The sequence below is a fragment of the Ochotona curzoniae genome, unplaced genomic scaffold, assembly GCF_017591425.1.
Source record: "Ochotona curzoniae isolate NIBS_2020 unplaced genomic scaffold, NIBS_Ocur_1.0 scaffold_274, whole genome shotgun sequence".
Taxonomy (NCBI): Eukaryota; Metazoa; Chordata; class Mammalia; order Lagomorpha; family Ochotonidae; genus Ochotona; species Ochotona curzoniae.
This window is the reverse complement of record NW_024467101.1, coordinates 4,384,613-4,404,638: the sequence shown is the minus strand read 5'-3', so window position 1 is coordinate 4,404,638 and position 20,026 is coordinate 4,384,613. Positions and strand designations below refer to the sequence as shown.

General features: G+C 62.5%; 2 protein-coding genes across 4 annotated transcripts; one reads left to right on the top strand and one right to left on the bottom strand.

Moving 5' to 3' along the window:
- The first annotated feature begins 5,270 nt into the window (after positions 1-5,270).
- On the top strand, positions 5,271-7,519 carry CCDC188 (coiled-coil domain containing 188). Its single transcript, XM_041003444.1, has 9 exons — positions 5,271-5,774; positions 5,885-5,998; positions 6,071-6,175; positions 6,265-6,321; positions 6,427-6,486; positions 6,584-6,648; positions 6,777-6,834; positions 7,168-7,217; positions 7,333-7,519. Exons 1-9 carry the CDS (start codon positions 5,271-5,273, stop codon positions 7,517-7,519), a joined length of 1,200 nt encoding a protein of 399 aa, XP_040859378.1.
- A 769-nt stretch (positions 7,520-8,288) lies between these two features.
- Positions 8,289-19,738, bottom strand: ZDHHC8 (zinc finger DHHC-type palmitoyltransferase 8). Of its 3 annotated transcripts, none has more exons than XM_041003795.1 (11): positions 19,529-19,738; positions 15,157-15,278; positions 14,821-14,978; positions 14,345-14,517; positions 14,096-14,198; positions 13,808-13,899; positions 13,530-13,671; positions 13,292-13,412; positions 13,092-13,201; positions 11,458-12,494; positions 8,289-9,018 (listed from the first exon to the last, which is right to left on the bottom strand). In XM_041003795.1, exons 1-11 carry the CDS (start codon positions 19,630-19,632, stop codon positions 8,829-8,831), a joined length of 2,352 nt encoding a protein of 783 aa, XP_040859729.1. In that variant the 5' UTR covers positions 19,633-19,738; the 3' UTR covers positions 8,289-8,828. The 3 variants fall into 3 exon arrangements, with proteins under 3 accessions (XP_040859729.1, XP_040859730.1, XP_040859728.1); XM_041003796.1 differs by lacking the exon at positions 8,289-9,018 and adding an exon at positions 9,470-10,657; XM_041003794.1 differs by lacking the exons at positions 8,289-9,018; positions 19,529-19,738 and adding an exon at positions 9,470-10,657 and having other exon boundaries at positions 15,157-16,809.
- Positions 19,739-20,026: the final 288 nt, after the last annotated feature.

Sequence of the window (20,026 nt, the reverse complement as noted above, 5' to 3'; positions counted from 1 at the left end):
AACCAAATGCTTCTGTGTGTGTGTGTGTGTGTGTGTTTTTTAAGATTCATTTATTTTCATTGCAAAGTCAGATATACAGAAAGGAGGAGAGACAGAGAGGAAGATCTTCCATCCAATGATTCACTCCCCAAGTGACTGCAATGGCTGGAGCTGAGCCGATCCAAAGCCAGGAGCCAGGAGCTCTTCCAGATCTCCCACTCGGGTGCAGGGTCCCAAGGCTTTGTGCCATCCTCCACTGCTTTCCCAGGCCACAAGCAGGAAGCTGGATGGGAAGCAGTGTCGCCGGGATTAGAGCCGGCGACCATATGGGATCCCAGCGCATGCAAGGTGAGGACTTTAACCACTAGGCTATCGCGCCGGGCCCTTTTTAAATAGAAATTTATTTAGGAACAAAGTTACAGGAATAAGATAGAGACAGGGAGAGAGCTCTTCCATCAGCTGGTTCACTCCCCAGATGGCCACAATGGCTGGGGATGGACCAGGAGCTTCTTTCGGATCTCTCAAGTGGGGATGGGGTCCAAGCCCTTGGGCCATCCTCTGCTGTTTTTTCCAGGTGCCTTAGCAGGAAACTTAACCCAAAGTGGAGCAGCTGGGACCTGAACCAGAGCCCATATGGGATGCCAGCCCTGTGGGCAGTAGCTTTCCTCCCTGAGCCATGGTGCCAATCTCTGATTTCTTCTGTTTTCAGCGTAGAAGCATCAAGCAGGAGCAGCCCACCGGAGTTTTGCAGTCTCTGGCTTTCCTGGGTATCATGCAGGGGAAATGGCCAGGTCCCGGAGTGCCTTCCCCAACCTAGGCCCTACCTCGGCCAAGGCTTCTGCTCTGGGCTCCATCCTGGCACACGCGTTTTTCTGTGTCTACTGGGGATTGGTCTCAGATCTGGCCACGGTTTAAAAAAAAAAAAAGTTCCAGTTTCTTAGAGAAAACAGTGTAGGGCTCAATTAGTTAATCCTCCACCACAAGCACTGGGTTTCCACATGGGAGCTGGTATGTGTCCCGGCTTCAGATCGGCTCAGCTCTGGCTGCTGCAGCCATTTGGGGAGTGAACCAGCAGCTGGAAGATCTTTCTCTCTCCTTCTCTCTGTAAATCTGCCTTTCCAGTTAAAAATCAATCTTAAAAAAAAAAAGTGAAAAATGGGGCAAATGTTTTGGCACAGCAGTTTAAGCCCCTGTATCCAAATACCACGACCACACCAGAATTTAGGTCCCTGTTCCACTCCCAGCTGGCTTCCTGCTAAGGGAGACACAGTGACGCCACACTTGGGCCTCCACCCTCCACGTGGGAGACTTTGAGTTCCAAACTCTGGCTTCAGCCTGGCCCTGCCTAGCAGCCAGAAGTGAGCCCATGGACAAGATCTCTCTCTTTCTCTCTCTCAGCGCCTCTCAGCAAATGACTGTTCCATGAATGGTTTAAGCAGATCCTCTCTGTGGTCTACCAAGTAGAGTCGCCACCTAGAGTGCCAGCATCCCACGTTGGCATTGGATTGAATCCTGGCTGCTCCACTGATGATCTGGCTCCCTGCTATTGTGCCTGGGAAAGCAGTGGAGCATGACCCAAGTGTCTGAGCACCTGCTGTTCATGTGGGAGACCAGAAAGAAGTCCTAGGCTCCTGGTTTCGGTTCAACCCAGCCCTAGCAGATGCATCATTTGGAGAGTAAGCTAGCAGATGGAAGATAAGTGTGTGTGTGCGTGCGTGTGTGTGTGTGTGTGTGTGTGTGTTTCTCTGCAACTCTTTCAAACACAGAAGCCTTTTTTTTTTTAAACAAATGGCTGCCCCAGTTGAAGGCAACTGCCTAGGTTGCATTGTACCTAGGCAAGTGTTACACTGATGGGTGAAAAGCAGCTAACAGCTGACAGGCATTCTAGGTCCAGTTAATGACAAATTTGTGTTAACTATTCCAGTGTGCCAGCATAGTTGTCTCTTGTTTTTTTTTTTAAGATAGATGGGGGGCAGACACCAGGATGCCAACAGACAGGGCCTGGGGACCCGCGCCCCAGCATGTGTGGGCCCCCGCAAGTTGGGCAGGGTTCTGGGTTGGCATGAGACACTGCCAGCAGACTGGGCTTGGGGATCCGCATGCTCGTGGGCATGGGGGGTTGTGGGCTGAGCAGGGAAGGGGGGTGTGGGGATGTGTGGGAGGGAAGACTGCTGATGGTGAGTCTGACAGGTGAGGAGTGACTTCTGGGGAGTTTTGCCCACCAGGCTACTGCACTTGCAGCTAAATGAGGGAGGGGCCTGAGGCCAGGTGGTTGGGTGGAGGGAAACTGCAGGATATTTCAGAACCAAACCAATTCACCTGCCCACATGGGAGACCTGCTGGGTTTCTTGGTATCAACCACCATTTAACAACGTACACAAAAGCCATGGCTGGGGGCCCTGCCTCGCAGGGTGACCACAGTGCCTGCCAGTGAGTGTCAGAACAGGGGGTGGACCACATCAGGCTGGGCCATGACAGTAACCAGCTCACAAGATAATTGGGTCTGGGGGCAGATTCTGTGAGAGATTTGTGGGCTCACCCCTGTGGCACTGCCATGCCAGCCAGTTTACTCAAGGGCTGGGAATGGTGATGGACCAAGCTAGCCATTACCATGGAACTCATCAACACTCATGGGTACAGGGTTGGGGACAGGACAGACTAGCCCAAGCTGCAGCAACTCCATAGGTGTACCCAACAATTGGGTGTGGGCCGGGTCACAGCATCTAGCAGTGCGCACGGGCGGGGGGAGGGGGCAGCGGACTATGAGAGTTGGAACTGGGGGCTGGGCCAGGCCAGGCCAGACTGTAGCATCTGATGGCAAAAGCCAAGCTGGATGATGGGTTATGCTGGGCTGGGTCAGAGCAAACGCTGGCACGCACAGGATCTGTGGCTGGGAGCAGGCCTGGTCAGGAAGCTGGATTGTTATTCCCATTAGTGAGTGTGAGAGCTGGAATGTGGGAGGCAAATTGGGCTGGACATGGCTGCAGTACACCTTGGCATGGGTGTGGACTGGGTCTGGGGTGCGTCAGACTGGGCTAGACTCCAGCAGGTGCTAGTGCTTGCAGGAACCAGGGTTCCTGGTTGGGCTAGATTGGGATGGGTTGGGTTAGGTCTTGGACCAGCTTACTCATGCAAGAGCTGGGTCTGGAGATGGACCAGACAGGGCTGGACTATAGCATGCAACCATAAGAGCCAAAATGGGTGTGGGCCTGTTGGGCAAGGTCGCTGTACCTGCCAGGACAGGAGGTGGACCAAGTCAGGCTGGGCCAAAGAACCACTGGTTTGCATGAGATCTGCCATTGGGAGGTGACCTGATAGCGGAGCTTGGGGAACTCTTCTGTTAGGATGCAGTCCTGCAGGTGAGTGCAAGAATCAAGACTGGGATCAGCCCAAACCAGGTCAGGCTACAGTACCTGTCAGCACACATGTGGCTCAGGTCTGGCAGAGGGCCAGGCTGGGACAGTTCATAGCATCCACTGACAGATGTGAGAACCAGGAGGGGGCATGGGACAAGCCAGGTGGGGCCACAGCATCCATTGGTTTGTGTATGAGATGGAACTGGAGACAGAACTGACCTAGCAAAATGCAAGCAACAGTGTGTGCGTAGGCTGCTGTGGGTGAAGGACTGAGCTGGAGCCCGCACTGGCTGGCACATACAGGAGTCAGACCAGAGGTTACCTCTAGTGGGGTCTCTTTGGGGACCTGCAACTGGACCACTGGACTCAGAGCTCAGAACTACCGGGAAAATCACAGGATCTGTGGTCTGACTGTGGAGTGTGTGTGTCAGAACTGGGTCTCCTCGGTCGTCGAATCCTGTGCAGTGGACGGCACACCCAGACGCACATGGTGCATGACAACCAGTTCACTGAGGCCTGCAGAGGACGTCTGGTTCCATGGAGGGCAGAATAAACTGGACAGCTCTCCCGGACAAGCTTTGACAGTGAGTATCTGGTTAAGTGGAGACTGTAAGGTGGACTATGTCAGCCAACTGACCTTGGATTTCCTCAACCTTGGAGCAATGAAATCAACAGCATCTCAGAACTATCAAAACCACTTAGGCAGTGCCCTAGGAACATGCTCCACATCAGGGACTCTGGGATGACACTGGGGGGCCGTCCCTCGGTACTGATGTGGCTTTGATGCTGGGAGTGGTCTTCTGCCTTTCTCCCCCTCGCCCCAGACACAGGAAGAAAACAAGAGATTGGAGACAGTTGCCTCATCTACTCTGTCCTGCATTCCTCGACCCTTCCACCCTAACTGGTGGTCCCCATGGGTACGCATCCTTCTTCACTATGTAAACATCAGCAAAAATAAATCTATTCTTTAAAAATCGGCTGAAGAAATTTTTGAAAATCTCCAAGTTACATTAGATAGAAAAAGCAGACCTTGAGGCAGCATTTAGCTAAGTAAAGGCACCCATGTGTCACATCAGAGTGCTTGGGTTCAAGATCGGGTTTCCTGTTCACGCACACCCTGGGGAGGCAGCAGGTGGCGGCTCCATAGCCTGGGTTCCTGTAATCCAAGAGGGGGGCCTGGGTTCCCTGAGCTTCAGCTGGGCTTAGCCTTGGCTGCCGCAGGCATTCGCAAAGTGATGAGCGGAAGATCTCTCCAACGCATTAGAGGGAAGTCTTTCCATTCGCTCGTTCACGTGCCACATGGCCACAACAGCAGGGTTGGGCCCAGCTAAAGCCAGGAGCCCTACAGCTTCATCCTGGTCTCCCCAGTGGGTACAGGAACCCAAACACTTGGACCATGTTCTGCTGCTTGCCCAGGCCTCTTAGCAGGAAGCCTGGATGAGAAGTGGAGCATCTAGGATTCTGATCTGCACCCATGTGGGATACTGATGTTACAAGCAGTGGCTTTACCAGTTTTGCCACAGCGCCAGCTCCCAAATTTACTGAAAACAAAAAACAGGCTGATGGCCTTCTCAGCATGGAAGTGGAAGGAGCAGGAGGAACAGCAGGGAGAGATCCCCGAGAAAGGGCTGGGGGGGCCAATGGGGCAGGCAAGAAGAAGTTGAATTTTGTTCCTTATCTGCTTTTGCTCCCCCTGGTGGGTGGGTGGGGCTGGAGGCTATAGGCACAGTCAGGAGGGGCGCTGCAACCTTGGCTCAGGCCTTGGGCCCCCCACACCCATGGCATTATGACCTCTGTGGACTCCCACCCAGGCCTTTGTGACTGTCATCCCCAGAAGGGGGCCTGCGTGACACCCTAGAGTGGCCTCAGTAAGAGGGTGGCAGGTGGGCCAGGCCAGAGCCTGGAGCCGGGGTCAGGAAGGGGTCACAGGGAGGGATGGAGGGGCCGAAAACCCTGGGCTCCTGCGGCCACTCCCACCCCCAATGTCCCCCCACCCCGGCCTCAAGCAGCCACGGAGGATGCCTGGAGCAGCCCTGCCAGGGATTTGTAAGGTGGCCCTGCCTGATGTCCCTCCCCTCGGCCCACTCCATGGAGGCGGCCAGGCCCTTCCCAGTCCCTCCTGCAGGGGTCTCGGGGTCCCGGGTGGGAGGTGAGGTCCCCAGGATCTTTCTCTCCAGCGAGGAGGGAGAGCCTCCCCAGCCCAGAGCCCTCCGGGAGCCTGTGGCCGGCCCGAGCCATGCTGGTTCGGAGGCAGGCCTGGGGTGGGGCTGGCCCCTGCAGCAGGGCACGCCCAGACAAGGGGGGATGCCCAGCTCAGAGCCCAGGTCCTGTCCATGCCCGTGTCCGCCGGGGGGAGGGGCCCCGCCCAGGGCGCCCCCCGACCCGCTGGGGTCTGCAGAACCGCCCTTCCTGCAGCTGCAGCAGGAGAACCACAGCCTGGTGAGCAGCGCCGCCGGCCTCTCTCCCGCCGCACTGGCCCGCACCAACGGCCTCCCCGGCAGGAGCGACCGTGACCCAGTTCCCCCACCCCCCATCTCTTTCCCTCCTAGAAAAGGCAGAACCAGGACCTCCGGGAGCAGCTGGGGGCCCTGCTGGGACCCGGACAGCAGTTTCTGCCCCTGTGCCCCGAACACTCCAGCTGCACGGCCCTGACCTGGATAAGAGCGGGAGAGCGAGCATCCGCGACCCCGGGCATCGCCCGCCGGCCGGGCGCCGACATCGGGACCCTCCCACAGCCGCCCGAGCCCTGCCCCGCGCGGCCCCCCGAGGACAGGGCCCCTCTGCAGCTGCTGAGACAGGAGGTGTGCCGGGGGGAGGAGGCCTTCGTGCAGCAGTCGCAGGTGGGCCTGGGTGGGGGGCAGAGGGGAGGGGGGCGGGACAGAGCCGACCCCGCCCATGCCCTGCTCATCTCCTCCCCCACCTCCCCCAGAACGAGCTACAGCAGATCCGCCTGTCCTTTGAAAGGAAGAAGATGGCCATCACCGAGGTGCCCGCCCCCTCCCGGGATGGGGGACGGGAGTGGGGGTCAGTGAGTCTCCTGGCTGACCCGGCCTTTCTGCTTCCCCTGTTACCACCCCACACACACTCCCAGGTGTGGGACGGCGTGGCGGAGGTGCACATGGCCCTCAACAACCAGGCCACCGGGCTCCTGGTAGGTGCCCAAAGGGGTGATTACACTGGGCGGTGCTGGGGGAAGAAAGGTCGCGGGTGACAGGGGAGAACCCAGCCGCCCTGCTCTCTGTCCACAGAACCTCAAGAAGGACATTCGAGGTGTGCTGGACCAGATGGAAGGCATCCAGTTGGAGATCCTAGGGTGAGGGGCTGAGGCGTTGGGGGTGAGGCCAGGCCTTGCGCGGGGCAGGGGCGCAGGGCTCGCGGCTGGGCAGGACGCGCCATGGTGATGACTGTGCCGGGCTCCTCCCCACCCGCTTCCACCCGCAGAGAGCGGGCCCAGTGCCGCACCCAGGCCAGGAAGGAACAGAACCTGGCGTGCGTGGCGGTGAGCGCCCCGGGGACCCCACTCCTCCACGCGCCCCTGGGCCAGGGGCGGGGTCAAGCATGGTAAACCCAGCCCCCCAGGAACCAGGTGCCCAGGGGCGGCCAGGGGGAGACGAGAGGCTGGCATTCTCGACCCCGACGTCCGCCTGCCCACCAAGGATCTCCCTTTCCGCCCTCTGGAAAACCTCCTCCCCAACCCAGGGTTGGGGGGTCTGGATGGGGGGCGGAGTCAAGCATGGCAAACCCCGCCCCCAGGAGCCAGGTGCGAGGGGCGGGATGGGGAATTGGGACGTGGCTGGACTCCCGGCCCCCTCACCGTGTCCCTCCTCGACAGAGAGGGAGGCCTTCGCTACCATGCTCCGAGGGCCTCAAGGGCCAGATCTGGTAGGTAGCTCGGCGGGCAGTGCCCCGGACCCCCATGCCCCTGCCCCATCCCCGGGACCATCCCCGCCCCCCGGCCCCGGGCGCCCCCCTGCCCCCTGACCGCCGCCGCCCGCAGGCTGCTGGCCCTGAGGCTGCTGCTGGGCGCCCTGCTGGCCTGCACCGCCGCCTACGTGTACGTGGTGGACCCCGCGCCCTTCGAGGGGCTGGTACCGCCCCTGCTGAGCCGCGCCGCCGTCTGGAAGCTCCGGGCCCTGCTGGGCCCCTTCCTGCGCCTCGAGGTGGACGACTTCCTGCCCTTCTAGGCCGGAGGCCCAGCGGCCCCAGCGAGGAGGAGGCCAGGCGGCCGGCGCGGCCCCCGGTGCCCAATGGCCGCGCGGGTCCCTGCCCACAGCACCGGCGCTGCGCACCGCCCCCGCCAGGAGCCTCGGAGAAGGGTGGAGGCGGGTTCTGTCCTGAGGGCTGGGCCTGCGGCTGGACATAGAGTCGTGACAAGCAAGGTCTGGGATCTTGTTTCCATGGAGACGGGGAGGCGGGGCTGGGCAGCTCCGGGGCTGGGCAGCTCCAGTGCTTCCACAGGCGCTGGGGCTAGCTGGTGGTGCAGAGGTGGGGCCCTGGGTAGGGGTCTCTTGGGGTGACGCCCCCCACCACATACATGGGTTTCCCCAAGTCAGGGTTGGCTCCTTGCTCCCTGCCCCATCTGCCTACCATAGAGTGAGGTGGGCTCTGAACCCCAGGGTGTCGCATCACAGTTTCCACTAAGAGGCTAGCGGGGGCTTGAACCATGAATCTGTGCCTCAACATCAACCCCCCCCCACACACACAGGCTGGGTTAGCACCATCACCATCACCATCATCACCATCATCATGCCTTCCCCAGTCCAGTTATCCTTACCAAGGCCAGCCTTCAAGGCTCATCAGGGAGACTGCCAGGGTGGTCCACACCAAGTATTTATTTTGGGAAATTAATGGTGGGGTTAGTAACCTTAGCAAGCCTCTGGCCCCCCAAATGGGAGGAATACGGCCACCAGCCACCCCTGTGCTAGAGAAGACCCCATCCCACTAGGACCCTGACCCTTCGAGGCCCAGCAGGCTGCAGGGGTGGGGTAAGGAGGTGGCGTGTTAAGAGAAGTGGTGGGTGGGGAGGAAGCCGGTGTCCGACAGTTGGGGGGCTGGCGGCTCCTGACTTTAAGGCATCTGTTTATGTGCGGGGACGGACGGGGCAGGGTGGGGGAGGCTGTGCAGAGATGTAGGGTGCAACCTGAGACCCCCATCCTCAGCCCAACCCACAGAGGCCTGGGCTTGGGTGGGGTGAGGGGTGCGGGTGGGGTAGGTAAGTGGCTCTTTCCTAAAGTGCTTGGTGGGGAAGAGGGCGGGGAGGCGGGGTGAAGGTCCTTCCGGTTCCAGCAGCTCCCCACTGGCCCCCTCAAACCTGGGATGAGGGTGTGTGGGGAGGGAAGCACACAGCTCCAGGGGACCCCCCCTCTGCAACAGGTGGGGAACTTCCTGAGGTCACTTGGATACAGGGTCACTGGCCCTGGCAGGCTGGAAGTCATGGCAGCCCTGTTCTCCCACCCCACCATTTGATGGGGTTGGTGGCTGTCACAAGTCGCACTAGCGCCCAGAGAGGCTGGGGAAAAGGCTGGAGGTGGCCCCACGTGGGGGTCCCCCCTCTGCTGGACTCCAGGGGGCCCGCAGCGGGGGGTGGTCCTCAAGGCGGCCCAGGTGGCACAGGTGCAGGCCAGGGGTCACCCTGGGCTGGCCACGCCGCCCCCATCCACGGCTGCAGGTGCCGATCCACCCCCTGCGAGCCGCCAGGTGTGTCCGGGGTGCGTTGTCGAGGTGAGAGAGAAGCAGAAAGGTGGAGTCAGCATGAGGCCAGCCAGCGCCCCAGGGTCCCCCCACCAGCATGCCGACACCCCGGCCCTGCCCCCTGCATGCCATGCCCAGTGAGGCTGTCCCTAGCCCCACCTACCCTCACGATCAATGGGCCAGCAGAAGTCCTAACAACCATAGGAACTCACCCGACCACCAGGGCTCCCCAGCCAGCAGGTGGTGCTGCCCGCGCCACCAGCTCCAAGGACCTCAGCTTTTCTGGGGAGAAGGGACCCCTCTCCCAGCCCCAAGCAGCCCCCCCACCTCCTCAACTCCAGCCTAGACACCTGACCCTGTGCCTGCTGGAGCAGGCTGAGCTCCCTATGACCAGCCACTGTCCCCAGCCCCCAGCTGCTGGTCTGACCTCCAACCTTCCCCACCTCAAGACACTGCAGCAACAACCCCAAAGCTTGCTTTGCTCAAGGACAAGATCAAGATGATGCCTTTTTTTGTTTGTTTTTTAATAAAATTATAGATATATAGATGTAGATATAAAAACATAAAACAGACACAACGCAAGCAGACGCGGGCAGTGTGCTTACTCTCGGGTCCCTGACACCAGGGAAAGCACTGCCCCCACCGCACGCCCCTCCGCCCAGCTCCCAGGGGCTATGGTCCCTGGGGCAAGCGGGACGGGGGGCTGGCTGAGCCTGTGGGTGGGGATTCTCCAGTTTGGCAGGGCTGGGGGAGAGGGAAGGGACTAGGGGAGAAGGGCTCCCTGTTGTGGCACCACCCTGTGCCAGCTTGCTTTCATTCTGCCTGCACTCCACCCCAGGCCTCCGTCACCTCCCACAAGAGCATAAAGCAAGAGGTTAAGGCTTTGATGAAAGGGACAGCGGTAGTCCCAGCTGGGACATAGCATAGCACGCGCGCACACACACACACACGCACGCACGCACGCATACGGGGGCGCAGGCCCACTGGCAGGGCAAGACAGGACACACATAGCTGGGAGCCCCACCACAGCTGGTCTGTCTGTCGGACTCATGGATCTAGGGGTGGACCTTCCTGCAGAAGCAACCGCCTGGCCAAGCCACAAGCAGGGTCCGGGAAAGGCAACACGTTAGAAGCAGCAACCGGGAGGGCAGGCCTGGGGCATGTCTCTATAGGGTGGGCCCCAGGGCGGCCTCTCTAGGGAGCAGATAGGGCCAGTGAGGGACAGGAAGGTGGGGCTGAGCCTGGCCAAGGGCCGGGACGCACAGGCAGAAAGCCCCCAGCCAGCCTCCCATGGGGGAGTTGGTGAGTGGGCAGACAAGCAGAAGGGGACCGGGTCTGGAGGCACAGACCTCCCTCCTGCTGACCCCAAGCTGGGTGGCCTCCTCTCCCAAGGGCGGAGCTGGGGTCAGGGCCACTGCAGGGTCCTGGTCCCCCGCGGCAACACGGCGGATGGATGGATGGATGGCACAGCCGGGCGTCACACCGAGATCTCATACGTGGTCCCCCCTACGCCGGACACCTTCTTAACCAGCGTGTGCCGGGCGGGGCTGACGGACGAGGGCCCCAGCCGAGCCAAGCCCGGGGACTGCCCGTTAAGCTTACTTGGGGGGGTCTTCAACTGAGGGTGGTCCCTGCATTAACACAAGCAGACACAGGCACGCACACAGGTGAACACGGGACCATGGCACAGGACAGTGGGGTCGGGGGAGGGGCTGTGCTGTCACCAGGACAGACACAGCAGTGGCATTGTCAGCCCCCTCCTGGGTCCCCTCCCACAGACACTGGCCACGCACGGAGAGGACTGGCCAGGCAGACACTGGACAGAGTCCCCTGAGCTGGCCGACAGCACTTCTGATGACACTGCTGCCACGTCCCTATGGGCCACAGTCCCTGAATCTCCCACTTCACTGTACGGCTGGCCCTCTGCCTGCCATGTCCACCTCCTCTCCCCTCCCCAGTGGCCTGCAGGAGCTTTGCTCTGGGCTCAAGCCCTCTTGGGGCTGAGCGGCCTGCACAGGATCCCACAGGTGATTGCACGGAGAGCTATCGCAGTGATGCCATGGGGTGCCCAGCACCCTGGCATCCCCAGACACTAACCTATTGTGGGGGGTGGGGCACGACCCTGCCCTGTTCCCCAATCTATAAGCAGCAGAGTTTCTGCTGTGTAGGAGAGCACCCCGCTCCATGTGACTCCACAGTCAGGAGGTTAATCTGAGTCTGACCCTGGCTGCAACCCAGCCCCTCCCACATGGTAGGCCCATGCCAGCCACCAAACAGTAAACCACTGGGCACAGTGTGGGAGGGTACCCACAGGGCGCTGACCCAACCTCAGGCAGCCCCCACCCTCCCTGTCCTGCCCTGGACATAGCTGTAGGCCACAGGAATGGCCCAGCCCTGAGGGTTCCTGCAGGCCCCGCCCCTCAGCACCCACCTCTGCACAGCCAGCGAGGGTGGCGGCTCCGGGGGATCCGGGTGGATGAAGGCGACAGCTTTGGAGCCTGCATAGGAAGGGGAGCGAGGGGTGCCAGGAGGGGAGGGCAGGACCTGGCGGGCTGGCGACCTATGTGAGCCACTGCCGGGCCGGGGCCCAGGGCCGCTGCTGCTGCTGCTGCTGTTGGCTTGGTCAGCTTGTAGGGAGGACGAGGATGTCCTGGCTGCCCGGCTCACGGCGCTGGACAGCGAGGACAGCGACGTCTGCAGGGCGGGATTGCGCGCGCCGCCGCCGAAGCCTGGCCCTGCCCCCACGAGGTCGTCTCTGGAGCCGTAGCGTAGCACTGCACCTCGGGCGCCCTCTGACATCGCGCTGGCCTGCTGCAGGCTGTAGGAGCTGGGCGCGTCGTAGACACCGGAGTCGCCGCCAAAGAGCGAGTCGGCCTGAGAGCGCAGCAGCCGCTCCCGCTCCTCCCGGTCCTTGCGCTCCTGGATGGAGGCCATGATGGTCCGCGACAGGTTGTCATAGCGCACTGGTGACGGCTCCCGCGGCGGCCGCGGGCCCAGCACTGGGCTGAAGCTGCGGGGCGGAGGCCGGGGGGGGTCGCCCAGGGGCCCAGGGTGAAGATAGGGTGAGCGGTAGCTGGTCATGCCACCTCCGCCGCCCACCGACGGGTGGGCTGGGCACGCGTGGCCACCTGGCGAGCCTGGGTTCAGCAGGCTGTCGTAGGACAGGCTGCCGTTGCGGTTGGGCAGCGCGTGCGCAGCGAAGAGGCTACGGTGGGGAGCGGGGTTCGCACCATCGGAGCGCAGGGGCTGCAGGGCCACATGGTCCCCGCCCCTCCGGCTCCCTGCCTTGAGGCTCAGAGAGCGCAGCGCGCCCGAGAAGGCGTCGGTAGCGCTGAGCGGCGGAGACGGTGGGTAAGCTGTGTGCAAGCCGCCCCCGCCACCCGGTCCGTAGTCCGGCAGGTCCAGACTGGGCTCTGACACGAAGTCCAGGCTGTCATCCCCCAGGGTCAGGGAGTCCGGGCCTGTGACCTATGGGCCGATCGGGTTGCGCTTACTAGCTGTGCATGGCGCGAGCGAGCAAGCGCACACGCGTGGCGTGCGCACACACACGTACACGCGCTCCTGGGGCCAGGGCTCAGCCACCCTACTGCCTGTGGTCACCAGGAAGTCACCACGTGTTCCCCTGAAGGTTAACTGAGTTCTTTAAACCCCAGTCACCCACCAGGGCAGGAGCGCCACCATGGCCCTCTTCGGACAGTTGGGCAGCCAGCGGGGGCGTCGCCACACTCCTGGACCTCCGCCTACCCGGACTGAGGACACTTGGCGCCCTCTAGTGGAGCATGGACCTTCCTGCCGCAGACCGGGGCTCCCACACACCTGACCACCAGTGCCCACAGGATGGAGCTGAGGAGTTAAACTCCTTGCCCCACCCAACAGCCCATGAAAGAGGGCAAATCCTGAGAGGGTCCCCACAGTAGGGCTGGCCTGGCTGCCCCATTCTCATTTAATGACTCCGGCTGTGGCACAGGCTGGGGTCCAGACAGGACCCAGGAATCGCTCTGCCACCCATGGCAGGCTCAGGGGAGGGAGGTCTTCCAGGACAGGATGCAACCCTGTACTCCTCACCTGCTCACCAGGCCCGCAGAAGGAGGCCTTGGGACCCGTGGGGAAGGTTGGTCGAAACTTGTACATGGCAGGTGTAGGTGGGCTGGTCCTCTGAGCTGACAGAGCACTCTCTGGGGAGGAAGTCAGAGTCACAGAGGGGAGGCTGGGAGGTCAGCCCGTGGCCCCCTGCATCACCACTCCTGCGTGGCCCTCCACCTCACCAGCACTGGCCGGGCGCGGGGTCTTCAAGTCCCCACTGAATGCGCTGCTCTCTATCTTAGGGGGCAGTGGAGGCCCCAGGTCCAGGGGCTTTTCGTCCAGCCGGTCCAGGCTGCCCTTGGACTGGGAGAAGGCAGGGTCGGCGGTGAGTGGGACGTGGCTTCACTGGGCACCCAGACCCCTCCCTGGAAATCCTTCCTGGCTCCTAGTCCCTCTGGAGTCTCACCCCACTGACCCCACCTTGCTATGGCCCAGGCCTGCTTTCAGCCCATTGTCGCTCAGCTTGACCTTGAGTGGTGCGGCTCGGTCCAAGAGTTCTGGCCGGAGGAAGGGTGGCTTTAGGCTCACGGACAGTGGCAGCCGTGGTGGCTCACCCACATACCTGCAACCAGGCAGAGGGGTCAGCAGCGGGGGCCACTAGCCATGTACGTACCCCAAGGGCGAGGTCAGCCCCATCTGCCACGTCTAAGGGTCCATAGCTGCCCACTCTGCGCCCCCAGCCCCAGGCAGGGTCTCACCGGGGGGCCAGGGGGCTGCACAGCACGTGTTCCACGTTCCCGTAGCAGCCACGAGTGAAGGGGTTCACGCCTCCACGGAACTTGCCCGTTACCTGCAGACAAGGTGGGTGGCAGGTGCCCTCAGCCAGCCTAGCCAACCAGGGCCCAGGTCATGGTGGACAGCGGTGCTAGGGTCCCAGAGCCCTGTTCAGGCCCCAGATCCCCTCCGCCCCCTGCCGCCTCCACTCTGACCCTGTGCAGCCCTGGATGTCCTTGCTACCGCCCATTCCCCATAGGCTGGGTCTGCACCTGCTCGTTGGTGGTACGCCCCCGCGTGACCAGCACCACGTGGAAGCCTGTGAGGCCGATGACCGGGATGAAGAAGAGGCCAGCCACGCACATGACCGCCATGCTGGCCTGTTAAGGCCAAGCACCCAGCAGTGCGCTGTCCCACTACCAGCCTACGGGTAGCTGACCCACCTCACCCTGCACTGTGGTCCATGCCATCCCCCTCCCAGCCCCTGCGTCCGCCAGGGGATTCTGGGACTGCAAGGATACGTGATGGTGGTGTGGGCGGCACCCAGCCCCTCGGCATGGTTCAGCACGTAGAGCAGGCCGAAGGCCACCACGCCCACCATGTGCGCACTCAGTGACAGCAGGAACAGGAAGAAGTAGCGGTAGTTGCGCCGCCCAATGCAGTTGTTGACCCACGGGCAGTGGTGGTCAAAGTCCTGGGTGGGAGCAAGGTGGGGGAGGGGGGCCAGGGGAGGCATCAGGGTAGGAATTGGAAGGGGGTAGGGGTGGGGCAAAGGCCAGGGCCAAGGCAGGGGGACAGGGCAGAAGTGGTGTCAGGGCAGGGAGCGGCCACAGGGCAAGGGGCAGGCAGGGTGAGAGGACCCTGGGCAGAGGGCAGGCACAAGGGCCAGGGCAAGTGGAGGACTGGGGCATCAGGGCGGGGAAGGGAGGAACAGTGTAGTATCCGGGAGAGGGCAAGAGACCAGGGCGGGGACCTGGGGTGGGGTGGGGGCGGTCACCTCCACACAGTTGTCACAGACGCTGCAGTGGGAGCAGCGAGGAGGGCGGTAGAAGTGGCACGTGGCACACCACTTGAGGCGGACCTGGATGCCACGCACATCCACATTCTTGTAGAGCGGGGCCCGGAAGTCATCCTCCTTGTCCTCGTCCTCATCCGCTGTGGATGAGCGGGACAGCATGTGGTCACTTCCCCAGTGAGAGGACCCGCTCCATCCCCGTGCTGCCTCCAGGCTACCCCACGGCCAGCAACGCCAAAGTGCACAAACTCAAGGGACAGTCACTCATGCTGTAGCCACAGTGAGTCCATGCACCCACCCCATTCCCTCCACCCCTACCTCGGGGGAAGACGCCAGGGTCCATGAAGGTGGCCATGCTGAAGTTGGCCAGCACAAAGAGGAAGATGATGCCATTGTAGACGGGGACGGCCGGGGACACAGCTCGGGTCAGCCATGGGCACCTGAGAGGAGCAGCTGGGCAGGGAGGTGGGGCATGGCAGCCAGCAGGTGGGCCCAGGGTGGGGGGTGTCTGAACCCCAGGCTGCCACAGGCCCACCTCTGGGGAGGGGGTGACCAGAGCCAAGCCCATCTTCGGCCCTCAGAGACCCTCTCACCAGGGAAAATATGAAGCATTGGAGCCCCAAGCCCAACTCAGCAAAATACACGGGGTCCAGGTGGCTCCTTCCAAGCCTGCTTGTCACCAGCTCCGGCAGGTGGCTGCTGGACCCGTGCAGAGACTGCCTCCCTCTCCCAGGAAACATTCCAAGACACCTGGCTCCCTCCCCGGAAGGGTCCTGTACACACCCCCACAGCCCCACCTGCGGCAGCACAGTCTGAGAAGCCCCTCTGGCCTCTGGTCCGCCCCCCCAGCTTCCCACTGCAGCCCCTATTGTAGGGCCTTGGGGATGGGAGTCACTCACCTCCCTGCACCCAAACCCTGCAGGGTGAGTCAGGGGCCCAGTGGGGTTCCCCCCCACCTGACAGCAGCCCTGAGCGTGGGGCAGCACTGGCTGGCCCCACAGACACGCCCACGCCTGCCTTGGCTGGGCGCCAGCAGCAGGGCCGCTCCGGCAACCACCTCCACGACAGTAGGACTATTTTTAGTGGGAAAGAGAGAGGCTATTTAAAGCGCCCACTTCCCACGGCAGCACCCTCGGCGGGGCTGGCCGGGGGGCCGGGAGCTACCCAAGGAGTGGACGCGCTGCCATCTCCTTGGTGATGGCCCTTAATTTTCCACAATGCCTTCCCCCCCTCCACCATACCCGCCTGGGATACAGGGAGCACAGCTGGGATACAGCAAGGTCGGCTGGCACTAGCCCGAATCCTGTACCAGACTGTCCAGCCACAGCAAGGTGATCCTGTCTTCATTCTCTTGGGGCAGGAGGCACAACCCCTGCCCCCAACCCCTGACCCTGGCAGATCAGCCCAACCCTCCGGGGAAGAGGCGAGGGAGAGGTGGGGAGCCCCTTGGCCCCCTGTGCTCCAACTCCCCATGGCATCATCGGAGCCACAAGCAAATGCAGACCCCTTGTGAGCAAACTAACAACTTCAGATGATGCCACGTCCGGCTCTGAAACACAGGGCAGCACCGAGAGTCACCTGCAGGCCAGGTGGGTCAGGCAGTGGCCAGGGATGAGGGCAGGCCACTCATGGGGTGGTGACAGGGGCACCCTTGGAAGCTAGAAATGGACGGGTGTCCCTGGCCACATAGGAGCACCTGCTCGCACCTGTAACGGGCTGGGTGTCAAGTTGGGGGGGGGGAGGGTTTGCGCGGTGTTTTTGATTGGGGCCTCAGCCACTGTCCCCACCCCAGACATCACCAGCCTAGGAGGACACAGCCCTGCACCCTTCCACTTCCCTTCCCCAAGGGGCTGCCACCTACTCCTGTGTAGAAGGCAGGTTTGCACACTTGCACACATGTGCAGACACACATGTGTACATGCAAGATCTACACGTATGCGTGCACAATCATGCATGGGCAAACCTGCTGCTCCTCCTCTCGCCCCCTGCAGCCCTGTCCCCACCTCCCTACCTTTCTCAACTCTACCTTCCTGAGCTCCCTGCTCCGCGCCTCCCCGCCGCCCCACATACAAGTGAGAACATGCCAGGACACAGGAGCTCTCTGGGCAGGGCTCCGCAGAACCCCAAACTCAGGGAGAGCCCCATGCCTTTCAGGAGTGTCACCTTCCAGGCCTCACATGCACCCCAGGCTCGCCTCCATTCTGGCTGGCTCCATCTTTGAGTGCCAAGCTTACAAGGGTGGGCCAGAAAGAGATAGGCAGGCCAAAGGGCCCCTGGGCCACAGGTGGGGCTTGTGGCCTTGGGTGGTCAGGCCATGGGTCTACACTGTCCCCTGAACCCTTTCCAGCAGGCTCAAGCCATGCTGTGAGTGGTGGAGAGGCCCCAGCTCAGAGGCGCCAGGCCTTCCTCCTACGCGCCTCGCGAGCCTTAGGGCCACAGGCTGGGACGTGTGCCACCACCGTGGAGGGCCCCACCCAGTCAAAGCCCCAGTTCTAGCCCCAGGGTGGGGCGGGATGGATGGATGGATGGGGTGGGGTGAGGGTGGGGGGAAGACCCAGGCAGGGAGACCCCGCCCTATAAGAGGGGGGCTCACGGGGCAGATCATCCTGCCATGGCTAAATGCGGAATGGAAAATTTTAACTCAGACGTTTTCATTTAAATCAAGTTCTTCCTTAACATTGCTGGCGTTCTGGCCCTTCAGGAGGATTGTGGTGGTCCAAGGGGCTTAGCCGGTGCCTAGCCCATCTTAGAGACCCCTGAGGCCAGAAGGCCATTGTGGGAGAGGTGGGGGGCACCCCAGGCCATGGGTGGTGAGTCCTTATTAGATAATGGTTTTGAATTTTTGAACTCTCCTGGCCCTGCCCAGCACTGTCCCCCAAAGTCACTAACAACCCAAGAAGGTTTCTTGGAAGGGGGGAGGAAGCCGGCTGATGATAACACCCTTACAACCACCACCCTAGCCTCTCCCAGGGAGATGCTGGAGGGTCCCCCACCCTACCCATTTGGGGGAGTTGCTAAGGGAGAGGGGCCACGTCACTTGGGATACCCCCACTGGCTACCTGGTGTGTGAAGGAACCTACCCCGTTTGTGTTTTCTGAGTGCAGAGGGGACGAGAGGGCCATGTGCTATGGGACAGCGCAGGGTACAGAGTAGCGTTCACTCTGCTGCTTGCACTGGTGTGGGGGCCAGCTATGGGTGGGCTAGCCACAGGACAGGGTGCTGCCCCACAAAGAAACCCACCTCCACCCTCCAAGGGCACCTGTGCTCCTGAACCTCGAGCCCTGGCTGTTCCAGAACCAACAGTGTGGGAATGGCCCCAGCAGTGGTGGGTACCAGGGGCAGGCTCAAGTTCTCGGGAGGGACCACCTAACCCGGCCAGGTGCTGCTGGGAAAACGTGGCAGTGCACTGGGTGGGAGTGGGAGGCTGGTTTTCATCCCATCCATTTCCTTCCTCCAGGTTCATCTTGGAGCAAACTGAACCACTTGTCAAGTCACCACAGAGAGTGAGAAACTGGTGGGGGAGGACGTGCGGGGGGGGGGGGTTGCATCCCTCCAGAAGTGTGAGCCCCCATCGCTGCCCACCTCTCGCCCCTCTATGCGTGTGAGTGACAACAGCGTGGCCAGCCAGCTCGCCCGCGCCCGGAACAAACTGTCCACATAGGTCTTTTTTAAGACACGCCTGGCAGCCTACACCACCTGCCCAGCCCCAGCCTCCAGGTACAATCGTCTCCCCAGCCTCCACTCACACACAGGTCCACTGTAGACCTGCCCATGGGCTCGCCAACCTTGTTCGTGCCCACCCTACTCAGACCCTTTCTCACTCTAAACAAGTGGCTCTGGCTCCAGCTACGTGTGTGTGTGTGTGTGTGTGTGTGTGTGCATGTATACGGAGCAGAGCCCAAAAGCGTGACCCAGTGACCCTGAGGGACAGCCAGCCCTGCTTACCCCCATATGGTCTGCCAGTGCTTATCCTTGTCTCAGGGTCAAGTCTAGGCTGGATGGATGACCCCGCGTGCCCCAGAAGGGGAGGGAGGCCTGGCCTTCGAGGGTCCTGGCAACTCCCCACACAGGCGATTCTGCCCAAATGTCTGGGTGCCCCTGGGTGTGGCCAGGCCTGCCTGGGCCCTCGCCTGCACAAGACCTTGTCCAGAGACACAGAGCCCCTTGTCTGGGGAGGAGGGTCAGGTCTCCCTCCTCCACAGCGCCCACAGGGGCAGGCATGTGGCAACCAGGCCAGGCCACACCTACGCGTGCGGGAACAATTTGGCTGTGACCCCTGTTTGTGTACATGTGTGTAGAGGGTTGGGGGGGTCCTGATGAGGCAGCCAAGAGGGGACGGGAGGGGCGCCCCACCGGTCACCCCCAGTGGCGCCCGGCAGCCCAGGTCCTCTGGCGAGCTCCATGGAGAGGGCAGAGGGCAGGGCTGCAGCCACGCCCTGGGCAGCCTGGCACACTCCCAAGGCGCCAGGCAGGCCCCAGGATCCGCTCACCTGCCCGGGCACCCGCTCCCTGCGCACCTGGCTCCAGCCCCCTCCCCCGGGGCTGCCCGGCCCAGCGCGAGCCCCTGCCCCCCGTCGTTGCGCGCGCGAGACCCAGGCCTGCCCGGCCCGGGGCCCCCAGCCCACCTCGCCCCGCGCGCGCCCAGGCTGTGCCCGCGGCCGAGCCGCCAGCGGCGGCGGCGCTCACTCACGTGAACACGAAGAACAGGGTGCTGGAGCCGACCAGCAGCGCGGCGGCCGTGGCCACCGGGATGTACTTGGCGGGTTTGAGGCGCGTCCCGGGGCTGCGGGGCATCCTGGGCGCCGCGCCGCCGCCGCATCCCTCCCCGGGGCCGGGTCGGGCGGGGCCGGCCGGGTCGGGCCGGGTCGGGGCGGGCGGGCTGGACGCGCGGCGCAGGACCCGCGGCGGCGGCGGCGGCGGCGGCGGAGGAAATCCCACCCCCCGGGCGGCGGCGGCGGCGGCGCGCTGATGTCAGCGCGCTTAAGGTGGACCGGGCCGCCAGGCCGGCGGGGCGGAGCGGCGAGGACCGGGCGCTTTCGGGACCCTCGGAGGGGCGGGGCGCCTCTCGTCTAGGGACCTTCCTCTTTGCGATTACCCCCGTATAGCCTTCCCCACCCGGTGCGTGAAGACTGGTCAAGCGGGTCACCTCTGGGGCCTGTGGGCCGACCCCCTCTGCAACCTCTTCAGG